The sequence below is a fragment of the Trichomycterus rosablanca genome, chromosome 3 (assembly GCF_030014385.1).
Source record: "Trichomycterus rosablanca isolate fTriRos1 chromosome 3, fTriRos1.hap1, whole genome shotgun sequence".
NCBI lineage: Eukaryota > Metazoa > Chordata > Actinopteri > Siluriformes > Trichomycteridae > Trichomycterus > Trichomycterus rosablanca.
Window position 1 is genome coordinate 57,344,616 of NC_085990.1, and position 26,598 is coordinate 57,371,213.

The 26,598-nt window shown below is 41.8% G+C and overlaps 1 protein-coding gene across 4 annotated transcripts in view; it reads right to left on the bottom strand.

The window, feature by feature from the left end:
* Window positions 1-26,598, bottom strand: part of LOC134310022 (uncharacterized) — a 112,213-nt gene that overhangs the window by 38,766 nt on the left and 46,849 nt on the right. For all 4 annotated transcript variants that reach the window (XM_062991530.1, XM_062991531.1, XM_062991532.1 and 1 more), the window contains 16 exons: window positions 26,285-26,521; window positions 21,702-21,740; window positions 20,135-20,365; window positions 19,239-19,526; window positions 18,418-18,696; window positions 18,088-18,324; window positions 14,649-14,687; window positions 13,086-13,316; window positions 12,190-12,477; window positions 11,366-11,644; window positions 11,036-11,272; window positions 8,093-8,131; window positions 6,514-6,744; window positions 5,618-5,905; window positions 4,797-5,075; window positions 4,467-4,703 (listed from right to left, as the gene is read on the bottom strand). In XM_062991530.1, coding sequence (XP_062847600.1) covers window positions 4,467-4,703; window positions 4,797-5,075; window positions 5,618-5,905; window positions 6,514-6,744; window positions 8,093-8,131; window positions 11,036-11,272; window positions 11,366-11,644; window positions 12,190-12,477; window positions 13,086-13,316; window positions 14,649-14,687; window positions 18,088-18,324; window positions 18,418-18,696; window positions 19,239-19,526; window positions 20,135-20,365; window positions 21,702-21,740; window positions 26,285-26,521 — 3,459 coding nt within the window. The remainder of the gene's footprint in view (window positions 1-4,466; window positions 4,704-4,796; window positions 5,076-5,617; window positions 5,906-6,513; window positions 6,745-8,092; window positions 8,132-11,035; window positions 11,273-11,365; window positions 11,645-12,189; window positions 12,478-13,085; window positions 13,317-14,648; window positions 14,688-18,087; window positions 18,325-18,417; window positions 18,697-19,238; window positions 19,527-20,134; window positions 20,366-21,701; window positions 21,741-26,284; window positions 26,522-26,598) is intronic.

The following is a 26,598-nucleotide window of genomic DNA, read 5'->3' on the forward strand; positions in this document are numbered from 1 at the left end:
TTGGACAGGTCAGGACAATCTCGTAGGTGTTTGGGGAGAGCATTCCATAAAGATGGAGCAGCTATGGAAAAGGCCCTGTCACCCCAGGTCCGGTGCTTGGTCCTAGAGGGTATGGACAGTAGGTTAGCCTCAGAAGAGCGAAGGCTACGGGAGGGAATGTGCTGATGGAGCAGGTCGGTGAGGTAGGATGGGGCCTGATTATGGAGAGCTTTGTGAGTGAATAGAAGAATTTTGAATTGAATGCGTTGAGCAACGGGAAGCCAATGAAGTTTTTGGAGAACAGGTGTAATATGATCACGGGAGCGAGTATGAGTAAGGAGGCGAGCAGCTGAATTCTGGATATACTGAAGTTTTTTTAGGATTTTGTTAGATGTACCATAAAGGATGCTATTGCAATAATCAATTCTGGATGTAATAAAAGCATGAATCAAGGTTTCGGCGGCAGAAAAGGAGAGTGATGGACGTAGACGTGCTATGTTTTTTAGATGAAAGAAAGCAGTTTTGGTGATGTGATTTACATGGCGGTCAAAAGAGAGGTTGCTATCAAAAATTACACCAAGATTTCGGATGTTAGAAGACGGAGACTAAGTGTCATTATCAATGGTCATTTGAAAATTTTTTGTGGTTTTTGCCAGGGTTGTAGGACCTACGATGATCATATCTGATTTTTCACAGTTTAATTTGAGGAAATTAGCTTTCATCCACAATTTCATTTCAGTGATGCAATTTGTCAGAGTGGAGTGAAGTTCAGTATTAATGGATTTGGAGGAGATGTAAAGCTGAATATCATCAGCATAGCAGTGGAAATGTAAACCATGCCGACGTATGATGTCACCAAGGGGGAGCATATAAAGAATAAACAAAAGGGGACCTAACACTGAGCCTTGGGGAACGCCTTGGGACAGTGGAGCAATGGCAGAACTACAATTGTTGATATTAACAAACTGTTGTCTGTTTATGAGATATGACCTTAACCACAAAAGGGCAGTACCAGTGATGTTGACAGAGGATTCAAGGCGGGACAGAAGAATGGAGTGATTAATGGTGTCAAAAGCTGCAGTAAGATCAAGGAGGACGAGAATATTAATTTGTCCAGAGTCTGAGGAAAGAAGAAGGTCATTTGTGACTTTGAGGAGGGCTGACTCAGTGCTGTGCTGGGGGCGGAAACCAGACTGAAATGATTCAAATAGATTATTGGAATTTAGGTGATCTTTGAGCTGTGAGGCAACAACACGTTCCAGTATTTTCGACAGAAATGGAAGATTGGAAATGGGCCGAAAGTTACTCATAATGTTAGAGTCAAGTCCAGGTTTTTTAAGTATGGGAGTAACAGCAGCCAATTTGAGTGATTGAGGGACTGAGCCAGAACTAAGAGAGGAATTGATTATCTCTGTGATAAGTGATGAGATAACTGGAAAACAACCCTTAACAAGTTTTGATGGAGCAGGATCCAAAACACAAGTGGAGCTTCGCATCCCTGTTAAGATCTCAGATAGGTCCAAATGAGACACAGGTGAGAACTGAGACAGAGGCTGGGTAATAAATTGAGGTGAGATAGGCGGAGAAACAGAGATGACAGGGGAAACTGTCAGAAAATTGTGGATATTCTCAACTTTTGTTTGAAAAAATGAGAGGTAAGAGTTACACTTGTCAACTGTAAAGGAATTGGTAGTATTGTCAACTGGTTTGAGAAGTTTATTTATTGTGGAAAAGAGAGTCTTAGGATTTGTTGATCCAGCATGTATGAGTTCGGAATAGTAAGTGGATCGGGCTGCCGTAAGAGCGTCTTTGTAATGTTGAAGATAATCAGAATAAATCTGATAATGTACTGTTAGACCGGTTTTCTTATAAAGTCTTTCAAGCTGGCGTTTACGGGATTTCATTTGGTGAAGCTCAATTGTGTACCATGGTGCAGAATGACTAAATGAAACAAATTTGGTTCTCAAAGGAGCCAGCTCATCAAGACATGAGGCGAGTATGTCATTATAGTAATCGACAAGGTCAGATGAATTACTAGACAGTACAGGACAGACAGACATCTTTTTAACAAGAGAATCTGAGAAAGCAGAGGGAGAGATATATTGAAGATTCCTGAAGGATATTTTACGTTTAGCTCTAGTGATGGGCCTAGTGACCTCAATGTCCATGATGATTGTCAAATGATCAGAGACAGTAAGGTCATGGCTGGACGGCTGATGAACTAGGACACCAGTAGAGCAGACAAGGTCAAGAGTATGACCTTTTTTATGAGTTGGAAAATGTATATGTTGTGTGAAATTAAAACACTGTAACAATTCCAAAAATTCCCTGGCAAATTTACAGTTGTTGTCATCAATATGGATGTTAAAATCACCCATAAGCAGTACAGAGGATGAGAGGGCACTAAGCTGGGTTAAAAAATCTGAAAAATCAGAGAGAAAGGAAGCGTTTGGCTTTGGCGGACGATAAACTACAGCAGTGACCAGAGGAGTAGGCCCTGACAACTTGAAAGCCAGGTGTTCAAAAGAAAGAGCAGCAGGAAAAGACAAAGTGGTTATTTTAATATCATCCCTATAGACTGCAGCAACACCACCACCTCGCCCTTCCATACGAGGTTCATCAATATACGAGTATCCCATTGGCGTGGTCTGATTTAACGTAAAATAATCCAAGGGTTTATGCCAAGTTTCAGTGAGACAGAAAAAGTCTAGTTCACTGTCAGATATAAATTCACTGAGTACAGTACTTTTTGTGTTGAGTGAACGAACATTAAGCAATGCCATTTTCAAGTGGTATTGTTGTGTAGTTGGCTGTGAGGAACGAGGAAGAGAACGGAGATTTGCTAAGTCCACTCCGCGTTTCCCATCCCACTCCGTGGACAGCGTTGTCATGGAGACTACACCGCTACTGGTGTGCAAGGCAGCAGCGCTCTGATGACGTGTTTGCGGAGCGACAGTGTGCACGGCTGACCAGAAGGATGGAATAGCGTTACCGTTTCGAAGATAAACAAGCTTTCTCCGGGAGCCCCTGTGAATATAACGAGGCCGGCGAAGGAGTCCAAGCTGTTTGATGACTGAAATACACGATGGAGTAGTGCAGTTGTTGAACTTCCTCAGCTGGTCAACGGAATAGTTCAACATCGTGCCGATCCCAGGAAAACTCATCCACCGTTCACCACCGGCCGCAGACGCGATGTACAGTAGAAAGAACAAAAAGTATCAAAAGCACAAATAAAAGTATCAAAAGTAACATAAAAGAAATAGATCCACAAGGTGTGTAAAAAGATGAAAACGAAAAACGATAAAAATACAATAAAATACGGTAAAATACGGTAAAATACGGTAACGGTAGCGGCAGCCAAATGCGCCAGCGTCCACCATCACCATGCAACTGGTTCTATATTTGTTGTTCTCTCTCATAATTTAGCTAATTTTTAATGAACTGTCTTATGCTGCTCTCTTTGTTTTTATCTTAATTATTCTTGATGTTGATGTACTATTTTGATTTTGTACTATGATTTGTATGGTGTATGTACGTATTTGTTTTGATTATTTGTCTTATGTAAAGCGTCTTTGAGTATCTTGAAAAGCGCTATATAAATAAAATGTATTATTATTATTATTATTAAATAAAACTCCAGTGTCCTCTAACGATGCTCTAATCACTGCAGCTGATGTGGTGACCTGATTCTAATTTTAGACATTTTAGGTAGTAATAAATGTGGGGGGTCCTAACTTTTTCCTCACAATACATTTACATTTTTGTTTATTATATTTTACCGCTCGTGTTTAAAAGTAATTTTCAACATTATTTGTTTAGTTCTATAAGCTGCATCCCTCAGTACTGTTCAAATGAAGCTCAACTGTTCATGTTTAACTATGTTCAAAAAGACAAAGATTCTCATGGGGTGTCCTAACTTTTTCACATGGCTTGATATGAATTGTTTTACAAATGATCATTTCTGTAGCAGTTTTAGGAAATTATTAACTGTCACATCTACAAATCATGTCCTGTTTGTACTTTGTAATATTTTAGAACACATCATGAACTCTGTCCCATGTTTGTATAAATGATCAGTTATATACTCTGCCATCGCCACAGTCGCCCCACAAACGAGACAAACACACTTTTCTTTCACTATATAAATACTTTTACTATATTAAATATAACGTTTTCTTTCTCTGTTCTGCCATGTTTTTTATTATTATTTTTTCCGGGGTAAAAAAACGCATCTTGCTTCCCATCGTGTCTTCTGCATGATATTGAACTCCGATATTGACTGGACGAGGTCTGAACCAGGAGACAAAACAGTTGTTTAGGTTTAGCAAGAGAAGGAAGCAGGAACTGGGGCTGAGTAAAGGAAGGAAGCCAGAGGTGCACCAGGAGTAAACGATGAAGCCAGAACAAGGACTGAGATGTAATGGACTGCAGGAAGGAAGCAGGTTTAAGAACTGAGGGAAGCAGGAGACAGACTGAGCTGGTTGTACCTGGAACAAAGTGTACAGTGTTGCTGGGGTAGGACACACCCTTGTCCTTAAATTCAGCCCTGCACCTGTAGAACCCTTCCACTGGGGGGTAGATGTAGGACCCTGACTCACTCGGCACGCTCTTCCATTCTGCATTCTCAGTCTCAGCATGATACCATCGAAAGGGACCTGTACTGTTTGGGTGCTGGCACTCCAGCCAGTCATCATGATGGACCAGTTGAGCCGCTGAAGGAACCGCTGATACAAACACATGCACAGGTCCGAATATTATTCTGGTTTGTAATTAGAATGCTGATGTGTTTTGTGATGTGATTGTGACATTGACTTTACCCATGATCCTGAGCACCTGCTCATCAGAGGAGTCGATGAGTTGTGGAGCATTTGGGTCGAGGTGTTTGTAACTGTAGGTGGCTTTACACCCGTATGAGCCGATGTCCTTGTTTGAGATGTCCTCGATGACGTATTCCTTGTCTTTGCCTCTCGAGATCTCTGTCTTATTCTTAAAAAAGACAACTTCATCTGGACTGTCCACACCCCGAACTTCACAGACGAGAGACACATTCTTACCCTCCACCATCGGGTCCAGAGCCTGCAGCATCACTAGCTTATCTGAAGGAGAGACAAAAACAAAAAGATAGACATTACAGCTCAACTCTGACGTGTCCAGAACCTTTCTGAAACTCCAATCTTGCCTGCTGCATCCTGCAAATTTCTGGAAAAGTTAAGACGCTTAGTAAATTGCAGTAAAAGAAGAATCCGGACTGTGGACTGTGTTAAATAATGGTTTTCTGAAGTTGTCCCGAGCCCATGTGACTGTATTTATCACATCAGCAGGACGGTTTCTCATGCAGTGCTGTCTGAGGACTCAACAAAGACTCAAATCTCTCCAGATTTCCTGAATCCTTTCATAATATCATGTACAGTAGATGGTGAAAGACCTCAATTATTTTCAATCTTGCATTAAGAAATGTACTTTTTAACTCTGACCATTCTCTTTTGAAGTTTGGAACACAGTGGAAAAATATAATATAATTAAAGTATAATAATAATAATAAAAAATAAAAATAACAACAATAATAAACAATATTAATCATAATAATAATAATAATAACAATATTAATAATAATAATAAAAATAATAATAAATGTTACTTGAGACTCTGAGAGTGACGGCGTTACTGCGCATGTCCTTGTTTTCACACCAGAAGATGGCGCTCTTGTCTCCTCCTTTTACTTCAGCATGGATGGTTGCTCTGCGTTTGTTGTCTCTCCAATCATCCTCATGTGGTAAATAAACATAATATTTAACTCCTTGTTTTGTATAAAGACATTGCCACCCATGAATCCCGGTCTCCACATAGAGCTCCATCAAGCTGCCGCTGCCTGGATAAACCAGTGATCTTCTGCTTAGCAAAGTAAGCTGGTGAGGGGCCTCCATGTCTAAAATACAGAGGAAGGGGTAAAATGTATATTTATTTATTTATTATACCCTCTTATACCTGAATTATACCCCACAGAGCTCAGGGGTTTAGGAACACCAGTCACCTGCTCATCACAATCAGCACCAAATGCATCTGATGTTGGTGACCACATGCTGATATTCCATTCCACACTCTTCTAGAACCATGTTATTAAGCCAAAAGCATTAATGAGGGTGTCTACAAACTTTTAGCCATGGGGTAGTATTAAATAAGAACCTTAGTAATGATTAAATGCACGGTTTATAGTTGCAAGAAACAGTGAGGAGGAATTAAATATCCTAGTTATTATTATAACGTCCAATTCAATTATTAGAAATGTGTCCACATACTTTTGGTCATGTACAGTGTAGAAGAATCACATTTTTTTGAGAAGGTCCACTTTATTCTGAAAGGGTTCAGCAAGTTAATGATTACGATGCTGGTTCCTCTCTGTACTGCTCTTGTTGTGATGCCATACTGAGCGCGTTGTGATGTCATACTGAGCGTGTTGTGATGTCATACTGAGTGTGTTGTGATGTCATACTGAGCGTGTTGTGATGTCATACTGAGCGTGCTGTGATGTCATACCGAGCACATCGATCTCCCGTTCCAGACTCCGGACGCCGTCCTTCTCACAGACGTACTTCCCAGAGTGACTCAGTGTTACCATGGCGATGTGCAAGACACCATCAATGGCTTGTTGAGGTTGACTGTTGAAGAACCACGTGACGTTGGTGGTGAGAACCTCAGAACCACGTTTACACCGCAGAGTTACTTCATCAGACACGTAGAGGTGAGGAAACTTGGGGAACAGGACCACTGAGAACACAACCAGAGAAAGAAAACAGTCGTTCTGTTTATATAAATACTCTAAACATGTTACGGTGAGTGGGTGGAGGTGGTGGACCCAAGTGCAGAGTACTTGGTGTGTCTGTGTATTTATTTATTGGTATGAAGTGTATATTTATGTATACATCTGATATAATGATAATTATGGAACTCCAGGGTCCTGCTAATTCCTGGATGCCCAGAGAAAGGAGAGGCATGCCTCCAGCGAATACATGGTGGACTGCTGGTGGGACATACTGCCATATAGGAGGACCACCCCCAGAGTCAGGCTCCTGCCGAAGTGCCTTCTGAATGGAGTCCTTCAATCCCCAGCAGAGGGGAGCTAGGATCTGGGGAGTGGGAATGATGGGTTCTGGCAAAGGGTCAGGAACCTGGGCTTCCCCTTGCCTGGACAGGGCATCAGGTTTTGTGTTTTTGGAACCAGGCCTATATGACAACGGGAAGTTAAAGCGACCAAAGAACAGTACCCATAGGGCCTGCCGAGAGTTGAGCTGCTTGGCCTGTTGTATATAGGCCAGGTTTTTGTGGTCAGTCCAGACCACAAATGGGTGCTTGACCCCCTCCAACCAATGCCTCCTGTTCTCTAGGGCCAACTTAACCACCAGGAACTTCCTGTCCCCAATGCTGTAGTTGTGCTCAGCTGGAGTGAGGCGATGGGAATAGTAGGCACAGGGGTGGAGCTTCTTGTTGGGTCTTTGGCACTGGGAAAGCACAGCACCTACACCAATATCTGAGGCGTCTACCTCGACAACAAATGGTTCCTCAGGGTCAGGTAGTTGAAGAACCGGTGGTGAGGTAAGCCAAAGTTTTATGTCGTCGAAGGCCTTCTGGGTCTCCGTGGTCCAGTGGGAAGATCCTGGGGTCTTCCGAGTGAGGGCAGTGAGGGGTGTCGCCACAGAACTGAAATTCTATTCAGTCAAAAAATGACAGCATCTGCATTTGGGCTGATTGATCAGTCGGTGTTCCGATTCATCCCAGAACTGTTGAGTGGGGCTGAGCTCAGGGCTCTGTGCAGGACACTGGAGCTTCTTGGTTTGTGCTGGATCAGGAAAGGATCTTCCCTAAACTGTTGCTGCACCTTTATATAACTGATTTATTACACCTGTTAGTAACTGTTGTGGCTGAAACACCAGAATTTAAAAATTAGAAGAGACGTCCAAATACTTCTGACCAAATGTTGTCTCCCCAAACAACCCAAAGCTCCCTCACAAACACCAAAACTAGATATATCCATAAACACCAACACTAATCCCACAGATACCAGGTAAACCATATGGTGTGTGTGTGTGTAGTGTGTGTGCGTGTGTGTGTGTGTTACCTTCTGGTTGTTGTGATGCAGGTGTGAAGTTCCAGAGTGCTGCAGAAACACAACAGAACGACAATTCAGCGTCTCATCAAACGTGTTAGAAGGCTCTTCCTCACGTCAATCATCCATCACAGATCTTCTCATCTCCACCATCTACCACAGATCTTCTCATCTCCACCATCTACCACAGATCTTCTCATCTCCACCATCTACCACAGATCTTCTCATCTCCACAATCCACCACAGATCTTCTCATCTCTACCATCTACCACAGATCATCTCATCTCCACCATCTACCACATATCTTCTCATCTCCACCATCTACTACAGATCTTCTCATCTACACCATCTACCACAGATCTTCTCATCTCCACAATCCACCACAGATCTTCTCATCTCTACCATCTACCACAGATCATCTCATCTCCACCATCTACCACAGATCTTCTCATCTCCACCATCTACCACAGATCATCTCATCTCCACCATCTACCACAGATCATCTCATCTCCACCATCTACCTCAGACCCGTAAATGCTCCAAATGTTCTCACACATTCATCCAAACGTCAGCAAACAAACTTCAAACTAATCTGTCAACATCACTTCAAAATATTCCTTTAAATCACTGGTTCCCACTAGAGGGCCTCAGTTTCTCCTTTTCCAACGATGCTGAACAGCTCCGTTCTGGTCCGTGAACTTGATTTTGAACCGGTTAAGCGTCTTTTCACCAAAAACAAAGAGGTTTCAAACTGTGAACTTCGCAGCTGATACCACAGAATACTGGGTTTTTGACCCGTGACATCATCGGTGGGCGTGTCGGGTTCTCGAGGTTTGGGTGCTTTTACATGAGAAGCTGTAAAACTGCTGTGCTGGTGTCTCGTATGGAGCTTAATGCTGCACTTCCATCTTTCAAAGTTCATCTGATTAAATTCTGATCCAGTTTGCTGCTGATATTTTCAAAACGCCTCAAATTAGATGAACTGTTTGATATGAGGCGGTAAAAATGACTCGGACAGAACCATCGGCGCTTAACATGAAAAATAAAGTGTAACGTGACTTATTTTACTAAACCAACGACCGATGAATTTCAGCACTACAGAGACACTTCTAACCAGTATCAACAGAGAGAGGTTTAGTTCCTGTGTCATACTTTTAGTACATTTTACCACAGTAAGCTTTTTTTAGTGCGTGAAGCTTTTTCGACTCTCCTGAGAAGCTGATCCTCAGAACCCTGAGCTGCAGAACACAAGTTTAAAAGTGAAACCACACAGTGAAGTAAATCCAGCTAAACACAGTATATACAGTCATGTGAAAAAGCATCTCAACAGGATTAAGATCCGGGCTTTGACTCGACCATTCCAGAACTCTCCATTTCTTTCTTTTGATTCATTCCTTGGTGGATTTACTGGAATGTTTTGGGTCATCGTCATGCTGCATTGTCCACCTCCGCTTCAGCTTCAGTTTTTGGACAGATGGTCTTACATTTTCCTCAAGCCCCCTCTGATACAGAGATTAATTCATCGTGGATTCTATAATGGAGAGCTTGCCACGCCCTGCTGCTGCAAATCAGCCCCAAACCATGACATTTCCACCTCCATGCTTCACAGTTGGTATAAGGTTCTTCTGCTCAAATGCTGTGTTTGGTTTTTACCAATCATGTCTTCTGTTACTGTGCCCAAATAATTCAACTTTGGATTCATCTGTCCAGAGCACATTGTTCCAGAAGTTCTGGTCTTTGTCTCGGTGTTTCTCTGGTGAACTTTAGTCTTTATCAACTGTGGCAGGAGCTCCTGTAGGTCCCGTGATGACATTGTAAGATTTTTGGAGACTTCTGCTCTTGGGCTGAACTTGCAAGGACTTCCTGACCTGACCATGTTGGCAGTTGTTTTACTTGTTCTCCACTTGTAAATGATTTTCTGGACAGTGGAACGGCTGATTTCTAATTGTTCTGAGATCTTTTTAAATCCCTTCCCAGACTCATATGCATCTACAAGCTTTTTTCTGCAGGTCTCAGAGAGCTTTTTAGATCTCACCATGGTGATAACACTCACTTCATCAATCAAGAACAAACCAAACTAACGTCTGAGCTTTAAATAAAACTCCAGTGTCCTCTAACGATGCTCTAATCACTGCAGCTGATGTGGTGACCTGATTCTAATTTTAGACATTTTAGGTAGTAATAAATGTGGGGGGTCCTAACTTTTTCCTCACAATACATTTACATTTTTGTTTATTATATTTTACCGCTCGTGTTTAAAAGTAATTTTCAACATTATTTGTTTAGTTCTATAAGCTGCATCCCTCAGTACTGTTCAAATGAAGCTCAAATGTTCATGTTTAACTATGTTCAAAAAGACAAAGATTCTCATGGGGTGTCCTAACTTTTTCACATGGCTTGATATGAATTGTTTTACAAATGATCATTTCTGTAGCAGTTTTAGGAAATTATTAACTGTCACATCTACAAATCATGTCCTGTTTGTACTTTGTAATATTTTAGAACACATCATGAACTCTGTCCCATGTTTGTATAAATGATCAGTTATATACTCTGCCATCGCCACAGTCGCCCCACAAACGAGACAAACACACTTTTCTTTCACTATATAAATACTTTTACTATATTAAATATAACGTTTTCTTTCTCTGTTCTGCCATGTTTTTTATTATTATTTTTTCCGGGGTAAAAAAACGCATCTTGCTTCCCATCGTGTCTTCTGCATGATATTGAACTCCGATATTTACTGGACGAGGTCTGAACCAGGAGACAAAACAGTTGTTTAGGTTTAGCAAGAGAAGGAAGCAGGAACTGGGGCTGAGTAAAGGAAGGAAGCCAGAGGTGCACCAGGAGTAAACGATGGAGCCAGAACAAGGACTGAGATGTAATGGACTGCAGGAAGGAAGCAGGTTTAAGAACTGAGGGAAGCAGGAGACAGACTGAGGCTGGTTGTACCTGGAACAAAGTGTACAGTGTTGCTGGGGTAGGACACACCCTTGTCCTTAAATTCAGCCCTGCACCTGTAGAACCCTTCCACTGGGGGGTAGATGTAGGACCCTGACACATTCTGCACGCTCTTCCATTCTGCATTCTCAGTCTCAGCATGATACCATCGAAAGGGACCTGTACTGTTTGGGTGCTGGCACTCCAGCCAGTCATCATGATGGACCAGTTGAGCCGCTGAAGGAACCGCTGATACAAACACATGCACAGGTCCGAATATTATTCTGGTTTGTAACTAGAATGCTGATGTGTTTTGTGATGTGATTGTGACATTGACTTTACCCATGATCCTGAGCACCTGCTCATCAGAGGAGTCGATGAGTTGTGGAGCATTTGGGTCGAGGTGTTTGTAACTGTAGGTGGCTTTACACCCGTATGAGCCGATGTCCTTGTTTGAGATGTCCTCGATGACGTATTCCTTCTCTTTGCCTCTCGAGATCTCTGTCTTATTCTTAAAAAAGACAACTTCATCTGGACTGTCCACACCCCGAACTTCACAGACGAGAGACACATTCTTACCCTCCACCATCGGGTCCAGAGCCTGCAGCATCACTAGCTTATCTGAAGGAGAGACAAAAACAAAAAGATAGACATTACAGCTCAACTCTGACGTGTCCAGAACCTTTCTGAAACTCCAATCTTGCCTGCTGCATCCTGCAAATTTCTGGAAAAGTTAAGACGCTTAGTAAATTGCAGTAAAAGAAGAATCCGGACTGTGGACTGTGTTAAATAATGGTTTTCTGAAGTTGTCCCGAGCCCATGTGACTGTATTTATCACATCAGCAGGACGGTTTCTCATGCAGTGCTGTCTGAGGACTCAACAAAGACTCAAATCTCTCCAGATATCCTGAATCCTTTCATAATATCATGTACAGTAGATGGTGAAAGACCTCAATTATTTTCAATCTTGCATTAAGAAATGTACTTTTTAACTCTGACCATTCTCTTTTGAAGTTTGGAACACAGTGGAAAAATATAATATAATTAAAGTATAATAATAATAATAAAAAATAAAAATAACAACAATAATAAACAATATTAATCATAATAATAATAATAATAACAATATTAATAATAATAATAATAAAAATAATAATAAATGTTACTTGAGACTCTGAGAGTGACGGCGTTACTGCGCATGTCCTTGTTTTCACACCAGAAGATGGCGCTCTTGTCTCCTCCTTTTACTTCAGCATGGATGGTTGCTCTGCGTTTGTTGTCTCTCCAATCATCCTCATGTGGTAAATAAACATAATATTTAACTCCTTGTTTTGTATAACGACATTGCCACCCATGAATCCCGGTCTCCACATAGAGCTCCATCAAGCTGCCGCTGCCTGGATAAACCAGTGATCTTCTGCTTAGCAAAGTAAGCTTGTGAGGGGCCTCCATGTCTAAAATACAGAGGAAGGGGTAAAATGTATATTTATTTATTTATTATACCCTCTTATACCTGAATTATACCCCACAGAGCTCAGGGGTTTAGGAACACCAGTCACCTGCTCATCACAATCAGCACCAAATGCATCTGATGTTGGTGACCACATGCTGATATTCCATTCCACACTCTTCTAGAACCATGTTATTAAGCCAAAAGCATTAATGAGGGTGTCTACAAACTTTTAGCCATGGGGTAGTATTAAATAAGAACCTTAGTAATGATTAAATGCACGGTTTATAGTTGCAAGAAACAGTGAGGAGGAATTAAACATCCTAGTTATTATTATAACGTCCAATTCAATTATTAGAAATGTGTCCACATACTTTTGGTCATGTACAGTGTAGAAGAATCACATTTTTTTGAGAAGGTCCACTTTATTCTGAAAGGGTTCAGCAAGTTAATGATTACGATGCTGGTTCCTCTCTGTACTGCTCTTGTTGTGATGCCATACTGAGCGCGTTGTGATGTCATACTGAGCGTGTTGTGATGTCATACTGAGTGTGTTGTGATGTCATACTGAGCGTGTTGTGATGTCATACTGAGCGTGCTGTGATGTCATACCGAGCACATCGATCTCCCGTTCCAGACTCCGGACGCCGTCCTTCTCACAGACGTACTTCCCAGAGTGACTCAGTGTTACCATGGCGATGTGCAAGACACCATCAATGGCTTGTTGAGGTTGACTGTTGAAGAACCACGTGACGTTGGTGGTGAGAACCTCAGAACCACGTTTACACCGCAGAGTTACTTCATCAGACACGTAGAGGTGAGGAAACTTGGGGAACAGGACCACTGAGAACACAACCAGAGAAAGAAAACAGTCGTTCTGTTTATATAAATACTCTAAACATGTTACGGTGAGTGGGTGGAGGTGGTGGACCCAAGTGCAGAGTACTTGGTGTGTCTGTATTTATTTATTGGTATGAAGTGTATATTTATGTATACATCTGATATAATGATAATTATGGAACTCCAGGGTCCTGCTAATTCCTGGATGCCCAGAGAAAGGAGAGGCATGCCTCCAGCGAATACATGGTGGACTGCTGGTGGGACATACTGCCATATAGGAGGACCACCCCCAGAGTCAGGCTCCTGCCGAAGTGCCTTCTGAATGGAGTCCTTCAATCCCCAGCAGAGGGGAGCTAGGATCTGGGGAGTGGGAATGATGGGTTCTGGCAAAGGGTCAGGAACCTGGGCTTCCCCTTGCCTGGACAGGGCATCAGGTTTTGTGTTTTTGGAACCAGGCCTATATGACAACGGGAAGTTAAAGCGACCAAAGAACAGTACCCATAGGGCCTGCCGAGAGTTGAGCTGCTTGGCCTGTTGTATATAGGCCAGGTTTTTGTGGTCAGTCCAGACCACAAATGGGTGCTTGACCCCCTCCAACCAATGCCTCCTGTCCTCTAGGGCCAACTTAACCACCAGGAACTTCCTGTCCCCAATGCTGTAGTTGTGCTCAGCTGGAGTGAGGCGATGGGAATAGTAGGCACAGGGGTGGAGCTTCTTGTTGGGTCTTTGGCACTGGGAAAGCACAGCACCTACACCAATATCTGAGGCGTCTACCTCGACAACAAATGGTTCCCAGTGTCAGGTAGTTGAAGAACCGGTTGTGAGGTAAGCCAAAGTTTTATGTCGTCGAAGGCCTTCTGGGTCTCCGTGGTCCAGTGGGAAGATCCTGGGGTCTTCCGAGTGAGGGCAGTGAGGGGTGTCGCCACAGAACTGAAATTCTATTCAGTCAAAAAATGACAGCATCTGCATTTGGGCTGATTGATCAGTCGGTGTTCCGATTCATCCCAGAACTGTTGAGTGGGGTTAAGGTCAGGGCTCTGTGCAGGACACCGGAGCTTCTTGCTTTGTGCTGGATCAGGAAAGGACCTTCCCTAAACTGTTGCTGCACCTTTATATAACTGATTTATTACACCTGTTAGTAACTGTTGTGGCTGAAACACCAGAATTAAAAAATTAGAAGAGACGTCCAAATACTTCTGACCAAATGTTGTCTCCCCAAACACCCCCAAGCTCCCTCACAAACACCCAAACTAGATATATCCATAACACCAACACTAATCCCACAGATACCAGGTAAACCGTATGGTGTGTGTATAGTGTGTGTGTGTGTGTTACCTTCTAGTTCCTGTGCTGCAGATGTGAAGTTCCAGAGTGCTGCAGAAACACAACAGAACGACAATTCAGTGTCTCATCGAACGTGTTAGAAGGCTCTTCCTCACGTCAACCATCCACCACAAATCTTCTCATCTCCACCATCTACCACAGATCTTCTCATCTCCACCATCTACCACAGACCCATAAATGCTCCAAATGTTCTCACACATTAATCCAAACATCAGCAAACAAACTTCAAACTAATGTCAACATCACTCCATAATATTCCTTTAAATCACTGGTTCCCACTAGAGGGCCTCAGTTTCTCCTTTTCCAACGATGCTGAACAGCTCCGTTCTGGTCCGTGAACTTGATTTTGAACCGGTTAAGTGTGTTTTCACCAAAAACAAAGAGGTTTCAAACCGTGAACTTCGCAGCTGATACCACAGAATACTGGGTTTTTGACCCGTGACATCATCGGTGGGCGTGTCGGGTTCTCGAGGTTTGGGTGCTTTTACATGAGAAGCTGTAAAACTGCTGTGCTGGTGTCTCGTATGGAGCTTAATGCTGCACTTCCATCTTTCAAAGTTCATCTGATTAAATTCTGATCCAGTTTGCTGCTGATATTTTCAAAACGCCTCAAATTAGATGAACTGTTTGATATGAGGCGGTAAAAATGACTCGGACAGAACCATCGGCGCTTAACATGAAAAATAAAGTGTAACGTGACTTATTTTACTAAACCAACGACCGATGAATTTCAGCACTACAGAGACACTTCTAACCAGTATCAACAGAGAGAGGTTTAGTTCCTGTGTCATACTTTTAGTACATTTTACCACAGTAAGCTTTTTTTAGTGCGTGAAGCTTTTTCGACTCTCCTGAGAAGCTGATCCTCAGAACCCTGAGCTGCAGAACACAAGTTTAAAAGTGAAACCACACAGTGAAGTAAATCCAGCTAAACACAGTATATACAGTCATGTGAAAAAGCATCTCAACAGGATTAAGATCCGGGCTTTGACTCGACCATTCCAGAAACTCTCCATTTCTTTCTTTTGAGTCGTTACTTGGTGGATTTACTGGAATGTTTTGGGTCATCGTCATGCTGCATTGTCCACTTCCGCTTCAGCTTCAGTTTTTGGACAGATGGTCTTACATTTTCCTCAAGCCCCCTCTGATACAGAGAAGAATTCATCGTGGATTCTATAATGGAGAGCTTGCCACGCCCTGCTGCTGCAAATCAGCCCCAAACCATGACATTTCCATCTCCATGCTTCACAGTTGGTATGAGGTTCTTCTGCTCAAATGCTGTGTTTTGTTTTTACCAATCATGTCTTCTGTTACTGTGCCCAAATAATTCAACTTTGGATTCATCTGTCCAGAGCACATTGTTCCAGAAGTTCTGGTCTTTGTCTCTGTGTTTCTCTGGTGAACTTTAGTCTTTATCAACTGTGGCAGGAGCTCCTGTAGGTCCCGTGATGACGTAGGATTTTTGGAGACTTCTGCTCTTGGGCTGAACTTGCAAGGACGTCCTGACCTGACCATGTTGGCAGTTGTTTTACTTGTTCTCCACTTGTAAATGATTTTCTGGACAGTGGAACGGCTGATTTCTAATTGTTCTGAGATCTTTTTAAATCCCTTCCCAGACTCATATGCATCTACAAGCTTTTTTCTGCAGGTCTCAGAGAGCTTTTTAGATCTCACCATGGTGATAACACTCACTTCATCAATCAAGAACAAACCAAACTAACGTCTGAGCTTTAAATAGCATCCTTTATGGTACATCTAACAAAATCCTAAAAAAACTTCAGTATATCCAGAATTCAGCTGCTCGCCTCCTTACTCATACTCGCTCCCGTGATCATATTACACCTGTTCTCCAAAAACTTCATTGGCTTCCCGTTGCTCAACGCATTCAATTCAAAATTCTTCTATTCACTCACAAAGCTCTCCATAATCAGGCCCCATCCTACCTCACCGACCTGCTCCATCAGCACATTCCCTCCCGTAGCCTTCGCTCTTCTGAGGCTAACCTACTGTCCATACCCTCTAGGACCAAGCACCGGACCTGGGGTGACAGGGCCTTTTCCATAGCTGCTCCATCTTTATGGAATGCTCTCCCCAAACACCTACGAGATTGTCCTGACCTGTCCAAATTCAAGTCACTTCTCAAAACTCATCTATTCAGAGTGGCATTTAACTTGTAACAACACAAAATAAATGCTTTTATTTTTGCTATTCTTTTTAATAGTTTTTATACTTAGATCACGACAGAAATGTGAAGTCCTAGATCCTAAAACTTGTAAAGTTTTCAGTTTCCTGATTGCATGTAAATCTGTCCTGTTTCTGTCTAATTTTAAGAAATTGTTCTATATTTGTTGTTCTCTCTCATAATTTAGCTAATTTTTAATGAACTGTCTTATGCTGCTCTCTTTGTTTTTATCTTAATTATTCTTGATGTTGATGTACTATTTTGATTTTGTACTATGATTTGTATGGTGTATGTACGTATTTGTTTTGATTATTTGTCTTATGTAAAGCGTCTTTGAGTATCTTGAAAAGCGCTATATAAATAAAATGTATTATTATTATTATTATTAAATAAAACTCCAGTGTCCTCTAACGATGCTCTAATCACTGCAGCTGATGTGGTGACCTGATTCTAATTTTAGACATTTTAGGTAGTAATAAATGTGGGGGGTCCTAACTTTTTCCTCACAATACATTTACATTTTTGTTTATTATATTTTACCGCTCGTGTTTAAAAGTAATTTTCAACATTATTTGTTTAGTTCTATAAGCTGCATCCCTCAGTACTGTTCAAATGAAGCTCAACTGTTCATGTTTAACTATGTTCAAAAAGACAAAGATTCTCATGGGGTGTCCTAACTTTTTCACATGGCTTGATATGAATTGTTTTACAAATGATCATTTCTGTAGCAGTTTTAGGAAATTATTAACTGTCACATCTACAAATCATGTCCTGTTTGTACTTTGTAATATTTTAGAACACATCATGAACTCTGTCCCATGTTTGTATAAATGATCAGTTATATACTCTGCCATCGCCACAGTCGCCCCACAAACGAGACAAACACACTTTTCTTTCACTATATAAATACTTTTACTATATTAAATATAACGTTTTCTTTCTCTGTTCTGCCATGTTTTTTATTATTATTTTTTCCGGGGTAAAAAAACGCATCTTGCTTCCCATCGTGTCTTCTGCATGATATTGAACTCCGATATTGACTGGACGAGGTCTGAACCAGGAGACAAAACAGTTGTTTAGGTTTAGCAAGAGAAGGAAGCAGGAACTGGGGCTGAGTAAAGGAAGGAAGCCAGAGGTGCACCAGGAGTAAACGATGAAGCCAGAACAAGGACTGAGATGTAATGGACTGCAGGAAGGAAGCAGGTTTAAGAACTGAGGGAAGCAGGAGACAGACTGAGCTGGTTGTACCTGGAACAAAGTGTACAGTGTTGCTGGGGTAGGACACACCCTTGTCCTTAAATTCAGCCCTGCACCTGTAGAACCCTTCCACTGGGGGGTAGATGTAGGACCCTGACACATTCTGCACGCTCTTCCATTCTGCATTCTCAGTCTCAGCATGATACCATCGAAAGGGACCTGTACTGTGTGGGTGCTGGCACTCCAGCCAGTCATCATGATGGACCAGTTGAGCCGCTGAAGGAACCGCTGGTACAAACACATGCACAGGTCCGAATATTATTCTGGTTTGTAATTAGAATGCTGATGTGTTTTGTGATGTGATTGTGACATTGACTTTACCCATGATCCTGAGCACCTGCTCATCAGAGGAGTCGATGAGTTGTGGAGCATTTGGGTCGAGGTGTTTGTAACTGTAGGTGGCTTTACACCCGTATGAGCCGATGTCCTTGTTTGAGATGTCCTCGATGACGTATTCCTTCTCTTTGCCTCTCGAGATCTCTGTCTTATTCTTAAAAAAGACAACTTCATCTGGACTGTCCACACCCCGAACTTCACAGACGAGAGACACACTCTTACCCTCCACCATCGGGTCCAGAGCCTGCAGCATCACTAGCTTATCTGAAGGAGAGACAAAAACAAAAAGATAGACATTACAGCTCAACTCTGATGTGTCCAGAACCTTTCTGAAACTCCAATCTTGCCTGCTGCATCCTGCAAATTTCTGGAAAAGTTAAGACGCTTAGTAAATTGCAGTAAAAGAAGAATCCGGACTGTGGACTGTGTTAAATAACGGTTTTCTGAAGTTGTCCCGAGCCCATGTGACTGTATTTATCACATCAGCAGGACGGTTTCTCATGCAGTGCTGTCTGAGGACTCAACAAAGACTCAAATCTCTCCAGATTTCCTGAATCCTTTCATAATATCATGTACAGTAGATGGTGAAAGACCTCAATTATTTTCAATCTTGCATTAAGAAATGTACTTTTTAACTCTGACCATTCTCTTTTGAAGTTTGGAACACAGTGGAAAAATATAATATAATTAAAGTATAATAATAATAATAAAAAATAAAAATAACAACAATAATAAACAATATTAATCATAATAATAATAATAATAACAATATTAATAATAATAATAAAAATAATAATAAATGTTACTTGAGACTCTGAGAGTGACGGCGTTACTGCGCATGTCCTTGTTTTCACACCAGAAGATGGCGCTCTTGTCTCCTCCTTTTACTTCAGCATGGATGGTTGCTCTGCGTTTGTTGTCTCTCCAATCATCCTCATGTGGTAAATAAACATAATATTTAACTCCTTGTTTTGTATAAAGACATTGCCACCCATGAATCCCGGTCTCCACATAGAGCTCCATCAAGCTGCCGCTGCCTGGATAAACCAGTGATCTTCTGCTTAGCAAAGTAAGCTGGTGAGGGGCCTCCATGTCTAAAATACAGAGGAAGGGGTAAAATGTATATTTATTTATTTATTATACCCTCTTATACCTGAATTATACCCCACAGAGCTCAGGGGTTTAGGAACACCAGTCACCTGCTCATCACAATCAGCACCAAATGCATCTGATGTTGGTGACCACATGCTGATATTCCATTCCACACTCTTCTAGAACCATGTTATTAAGCCAAAAGCATTAATGAGGGTGTCTACAAACTTTTAGCCATGGGGTAGTATTAAATAAGAACCTTAGTAATGATTAAATGCACGGTTTATAGTTGCAAGAAACAGTGAGGAGGAATTAAATATCCTAGTTATTATTATAACGTCCAATTCAATTATTAGAAATGTGTCCACATACTTTTGGTCATGTACAGTGTAGAAGAATCACATTTTTTTGAGAAGGTCCACTTTATTCTGAAAGGGTTCAGCAAGTTAATGATTACGATGCTGGTTCCTCTCTGTACTGCTCTTGTTGTGATGCCATACTGAGCGCGTTGTGATGTCATACTGAGCGTGTTGTGATGTCATACTGAGTGTGTTGTGATGTCATACTGAGCGTGTTGTGATGTCATACTGAGCGTGCTGTGATGTCATACCGAGCACATCGATCTCCCGTTCCAGACTCCGGACGCCGTCCTTCTCACAGACGTACTTCCCAGAGTGACTCAGTGTTACCATGGCGATGTGCAAGACACCATCAATGGCTTGTTGAGGTTGACTGTTGAAGAACCACGTGACGTTGGTGGTGAGAACCTCAGAACCACGTTTACACCGCAGAGTTACTTCATCAGACACGTAGAGGTGAGGAAACTTGGGGAACAGGACCACTGAGAACACAACCAGAGAAAGAAAACAGTCGTTCTGTTTATATAAATACTCTAAACATGTTACGGTGAGTGGGTGGAGGTGGTGGACCCAAGTGCAGAGTACTTGGTGTGTCTGTGTATTTATTTATTGGTATGAAGTGTATATTTATGTATACATCTGATATAATGATAATTATGGAACTCCAGGGTCCTGCTAATTCCTGGATGCCCAGAGAAAGGAGAGGCATGCCTCCAGCGAATACATGGTGGACTGCTGGTGGGACATACTGCCATATAGGAGGACCACCCCCAGAGTCAGGCTCCTGCCGAAGTGCCTTCTGAATGGAGTCCTTCAATCCCCAGCAGAGGGGAGCTAGGATCTGGGGAGTGGGAATGATGGGTTCTGGCAAAGGGTCAGGAACCTGGGCTTCCCCTTGCCTGGACAGGGCATCAGGTTTTGTGTTTTTGGAACCAGGCCTATATGACAACGGGAAGTTAAAGCGACCAAAGAACAGTACCCATAGGGCCTGCCGAGAGTTGAGCTGCTTGGCCTGTTGTATATAGGCCAGGTTTTTGTGGTCAGTCCAGACCACAAATGGGTGCTTGACCCCCTCCAACCAATGCCTCCTGTTCTCTAGGGCCAACTTAACCACCAGGAACTTCCTGTCCCCAATGCTGTAGTTGTGCTCAGCTGGAGTGAGGCGATGGGAATAGTAGGCACAGGGGTGGAGCTTCTTGTTGGGTCTTTGGCACTGGGAAAGCACAGCACCTACACCAATATCTGAGGCGTCTACCTCGACAACAAATGGTTCCTCAGGGTCAGGTAGTTGAAGAACCGGTGGTGAGGTAAGCCAAAGTTTTATGTCGTCGAAGGCCTTCTGGGTCTCCGTGGTCCAGTGGGAAGATCCTGGGGTCTTCCGAGTGAGGGCAGTGAGGGGTGTCGCCACAGAACTGAAATTCTATTCAGTCAAAAAATGACAGCATCTGCATTTGGGCTGATTGATCAGTCGGTGTTCCGATTCATCCCAGAACTGTTGAGTGGGGCTGAGCTCAGGGCTCTGTGCAGGACACTGGAGCTTCTTGGTTTGTGCTGGATCAGGAAAGGATCTTCCCTAAACTGTTGCTGCACCTTTATATAACTGATTTATTACACCTGTTAGTAACTGTTGTGGCTGAAACACCAGAATTTAAAAATTAGAAGAGACGTCCAAATACTTCTGACCAAATGTTGTCTCCCCAAACACCCCCAAGCTCCCTCACAAACACCAAAACTAGATATATCCATAAACACCAACACTAATCCCACAGATACCAGGTAAACCGTATGGTGTGTGTATAGTGTGTGTGTGTGTGTTACCTTCTAGTTCCTGTGATGCAGGTGTGAAGTTCCAGAGTGCTGCAGAAACACAACAGAACGACAATTCAGCGTCTCATCAAACGTGTTAGAAGGCTCTTCCTCACGTCAATCATCCATCACAGATCTTCTCATCTCCACCATCTACCACAGATCTTCTCATCTCCACCATCTACCACAGATCTTCTCATCTCCACCATCTACCACAGATCTTCTCATCTCCACAATCCACCACAGATCTTCTCATCTCTACCATCTACCACAGATCATCTCATCTCCACCATCTACCACATATCTTCTCATCTCCACCATCTACTACAGATCTTCTCATCTACACCATCTACCACAGATCTTCTCATCTCCACAATCCACCACAGATCTTCTCATCTCTACCATCTACCACAGATCATCTCATCTCCACCATCTACCACAGATCTTCTCATCTCCACCATCTACCACAGATCATCTCATCTCCACCATCTACCACAGATCATCTCATCTCCACCATCTACCTCAGACCCGTAAATGCTCCAAATGTTCTCACACATTCATCCAAACGTCAGCAAACAAACTTCAAACTAATCTGTCAACATCACTTCAAAATATTCCTTTAAATCACTGGTTCCCACTAGAGGGCCTCAGTTTCTCCTTTTCCAACGATGCTGAACAGCTCCGTTCTGGTCCGTGAACTTGATTTTGAACCGGTTAAGCGTCTTTTCACCAAAAACAAAGAGGTTTCAAACTGTGAACTTCGCAGCTGATACCACAGAATACTGGGTTTTTGACCCGTGACATCATCGGTGGGCGTGTCGGGTTCTCGAGGTTTGGGTGCTTTTACATGAGAAGCTGTAAAACTGCTGTGCTGGTGTCTCGTATGGAGCTTAATGCTGCACTTCCATCTTTCAAAGTTCATCTGATTAAATTCTGATCCAGTTTGCTGCTGATATTTTCAAAACGCCTCAAATTAGATGAACTGTTTGATATGAGGCGGTAAAAATGACTCGGACAGAACCATCGGCGCTTAACATGAAAAATAAAGTGTAACGTGACTTATTTTACTAAACCAACGACCGATGAATTTCAGCACTACAGAGACACTTCTAACCAGTATCAACAGAGAGAGGTTTAGTTCCTGTGTCATACTTTTAGTACATTTTACCACAGTAAGCTTTTTTTAGTGCGTGAAGCTTTTTCGACTCTCCTGAGAAGCTGATCCTCAGAACCCTGAGCTGCAGAACACAAGTTTAAAAGTGAAACCACACAGTGAAGTAAATCCAGCTAAACACAGTATATACAGTCATGTGAAAAAGCATCTCAACAGGATTAAGATCCGGGCTTTGACTCGACCATTCCAGAACTCTCCATTTCTTTCTTTTGATTCATTCCTTGGTGGATTTACTGGAATGTTTTGGGTCATCGTCATGCTGCATTGTCCACTTCCGCTTCAGCTTCAGTTTTTGGACAGATGGTCTTACATTTTCCTCAAGCCCCCTCTGATACAGAGATTAATTCATCGTGGATTCTATAATGGAGAGCTTGCCACGCCCTGCTGCTGCAAATCAGCCCCAAACCATGACATTTCCATCTCCATGCTTCACAGTTGGTATGAGGTTCTTCTGCTCAAATGCTGTGTTTGGTTTTTACCAATCATGTCTTCTGTTACTGTGCCCAAATAATTCAACTTTGGATTCATCTGTCCAGAGCACATTGTTCCAGAAGTCCTGGTCTTTGTCTCGGTGTTTCTCTGGTGAACTTTAGTCTTTATCAACTGTGGCAGGAGCTCCTGTAGGTCCCGTGATGACATTGTAAGATTTTTGGAGACTTCTGCTCTTGGGCTGAACTTGCAAGGACTTCCTGACCTGACCATGTTGGCAGTTGTTTTACTTGTTCTCCACTTGTAAATGATTTTCTGGACAGTGGAACGGCTGATTTCTAATTGTTCTGAGATCTTTTTAAATCCCTTCCCAGACTCATATGCATCTACAAGCTTTTTTCTGCAGGTCTCAGAGAGCTTTTTAGATCTCACCATGGTGATAACACTCACTTCATCAATCAAGAACAAACCAAACTAACGTCTGAGCTTTAAATAAAACTCCAGTGTCCTCTAACGATGCTCTAATCACTGCAGCTGATGTGGTGACCTGATTCTAATTTTAGACATTTTAGGTAGTAATAAATGTGGGGGGTCCTAACTTTTTCCTCACAATACATTTACATTTTTGTTTATTATATTTTACCGCTCGTGTTTAAAAGTCATTTTCAACATTATTTGTTTAGTTCTATAAGCTGCATCCCTCAGTACTGTTCAAATGAAGCTCAAATGTTCATGTTTAACTATGTTCAAAAAGACAAAGATTCTCATGGGGTGTCCTAACTTTTTCACATGGCTTGATATGAATTGTTTTACAAATGATCATTTCTGTAGCAGTTTTAGGAAATTATTAATTAAATCTACAAATCATGTCCTGTTTGTACTTTGTAATATTTTAGAACACATCATGAACTCTGTCCCATGTTTGTATAAATGATCAGTTATACAACCCCTGGCAAAAATTATGGAATCACCACTCTTGGAAGATGTTCTTTCAATTGTTTAATTTTGTAGAAAAAAAATAAATCACAGACATGCCACAAAACTATCATTTCTCAAACTGTCAACCCTCTGGCATTAAGAAACAATAAAAAAAAGAAACAAATATAATAGTTGTGGTCAGTCACAATTGCTTTTTTTTAGATCAAGTAGAGGAAAAAAATATGGAATCACTCAAATCTGAGGAAAAAATTATGGAATCATTAGAAAACACTGCACCATTATTACTTTGTTGCACCACCTCTGGCTTTTATAATGGTTTAAACTCTCTGAGGCATGGAGTTAACTAATGACAAACAGTATTCTTCATCAATCTGCCTTCAACTGTCTCTTGCTGTTGCCAGATCAGCTTTGCAGGTTGGAACCTTGTCATTGACCATTTTCTTCAATTTCCACCAGAGATTTTCAAATGGATCGAGATCCGGACTATTTGCAGGCCATGCCATTGACATTATATGTTTTCTTGAAGGAAAGTTTTCACATCCTTTGCCCTATGGCAAGATGCATTATCATCTTGAAAAATGAAGTCATCATCACCAAACATCCTTTCAACTGATGGAATAAGAAAAGCGTCCAAAATTTCAATGTGGACTTTGGCATTTATTGAAGACCATCTCCCCTGTGCCTTTACCCGACATGCAGGCCCATATCATAACAACTGTGGAAATTAACATGTTTTCATAAATTTCATTGGACAGACACCAAACGAAAGTTCCAGCATCATCACCTTGCCCAATGCAGATTCGCGATTCATCACTGAAGATCACTTTTATCCAGTCACCCACAGTCCACGATTGCTTTTCTTTAGACTACTTTAACCTTGTTCTTTTCTTTTTAGGTGTTAATGATGGCTTTTGTTTGGCTTTTCTGTATGTAAATCCCATTTCTTTTAGGTGATTTCTTACAGTTCAGTCACAGACATTGACTCCACTTTCCGGCCACTTGTTTCTCATTTGTTTTGTTGTGCATTTTCTGTTTACAAGACATATTGCTTTAAGTTTTCTATCTTGATGCTTTGATGTCTTACTTGGTCTACCAGTATGCTTCCCTTTTACAACCTTCCCATTTTGTTTGTACTTGGTCCAGATTTTAAACACAGCTTACTGGGAACAACCAACATCTTTTGCGACATTCCACAATGATTTATCTTCTTGAAGGAGTTTTATAATCCTCTCATTTGTTTCAACTGACATATCTTGTGTTGGAACCATGATTCATGACAATCTGCTTTGTGCAACAGCTCTCCGAGGTGTAAGCACTCTTTTTAAACTGAAGAATAATTAGCAAATCTAATCTGCTGCAGATGTTTTGTTTTTAAACTGCAAATTACAGAGTGATTCCATAATTTTTTCCTCAGATTTCAGTGATTCCATATTTTTTTCCTCTACTTGATCTAAAAAAAGCAATTGTGACTGACCACAACTATTATATTTGTTTCTTTTTTTTATTGTTTCTTAATGCCAGAGGGTTGACATTTTGAAAAATGATAGTTTTGTGGCATGTCTGTGATTTATTTTTTTTCTACAAAATTAAACAATTGACAGAACATCTTCCAAGAGTGGTGATTCCATAATTTTTGCCAGGGGTTGTATACTCTGCCGTCGCCACAATCGCCCCACAAACGAGACAAACACACTTTTCTTTCACTATATAAATACTTTTACTATATTAAATATAAAGTTTTCTTTCTCTTTTCAGCCATGTTTTTTATTATTATTTTTTCCGGGGTAAAAAAACGCATCTTGCTTCCCATCGTGTCTTCTGCATGATATTGAACGCCGATATTGACTGGACGAGGTCTGAACCAGGAGACAAAACAGTTGTTTAGGTTTAGCAAGAGAAGGAAGCAGGAACTGGGGCTGAGTAAAGGAAGGAAGCCAGAGGTGCACCAGGAGTAAACGATGAAGCCAGAACAAGGACTGAGATGTAATGGACTGCAGGAAGGAAGCAGGTTTAAGAACTGAGGGAAGCAGGAGACAGACTGAGCTGGTTGTACCTGGAACAAAGTGTACAGTGTTGCTGGGGTAGGACACACCCTTGTCCTTATATTCAGCCCTGCACCTGTAGAACCCTTCCACTGGGGGGTAGATGTAGGACCCTGACACATTCTGCACGCTCTTCCATTCTGCATTCTCAGTCTCAGCATGATACCATCGAAAGGGACCTGTACTGTTTGGGTGCTGGCACTCCAGCCAGTCGTCATGATGGACCAGTTGAGCCGCTGAAGGAACCGCTGATACAAACACATGCACAGGTCCGAATATTATTCTGGTTTGTAATTAGAATGCTGATGTGTTTTGTGATGTGATT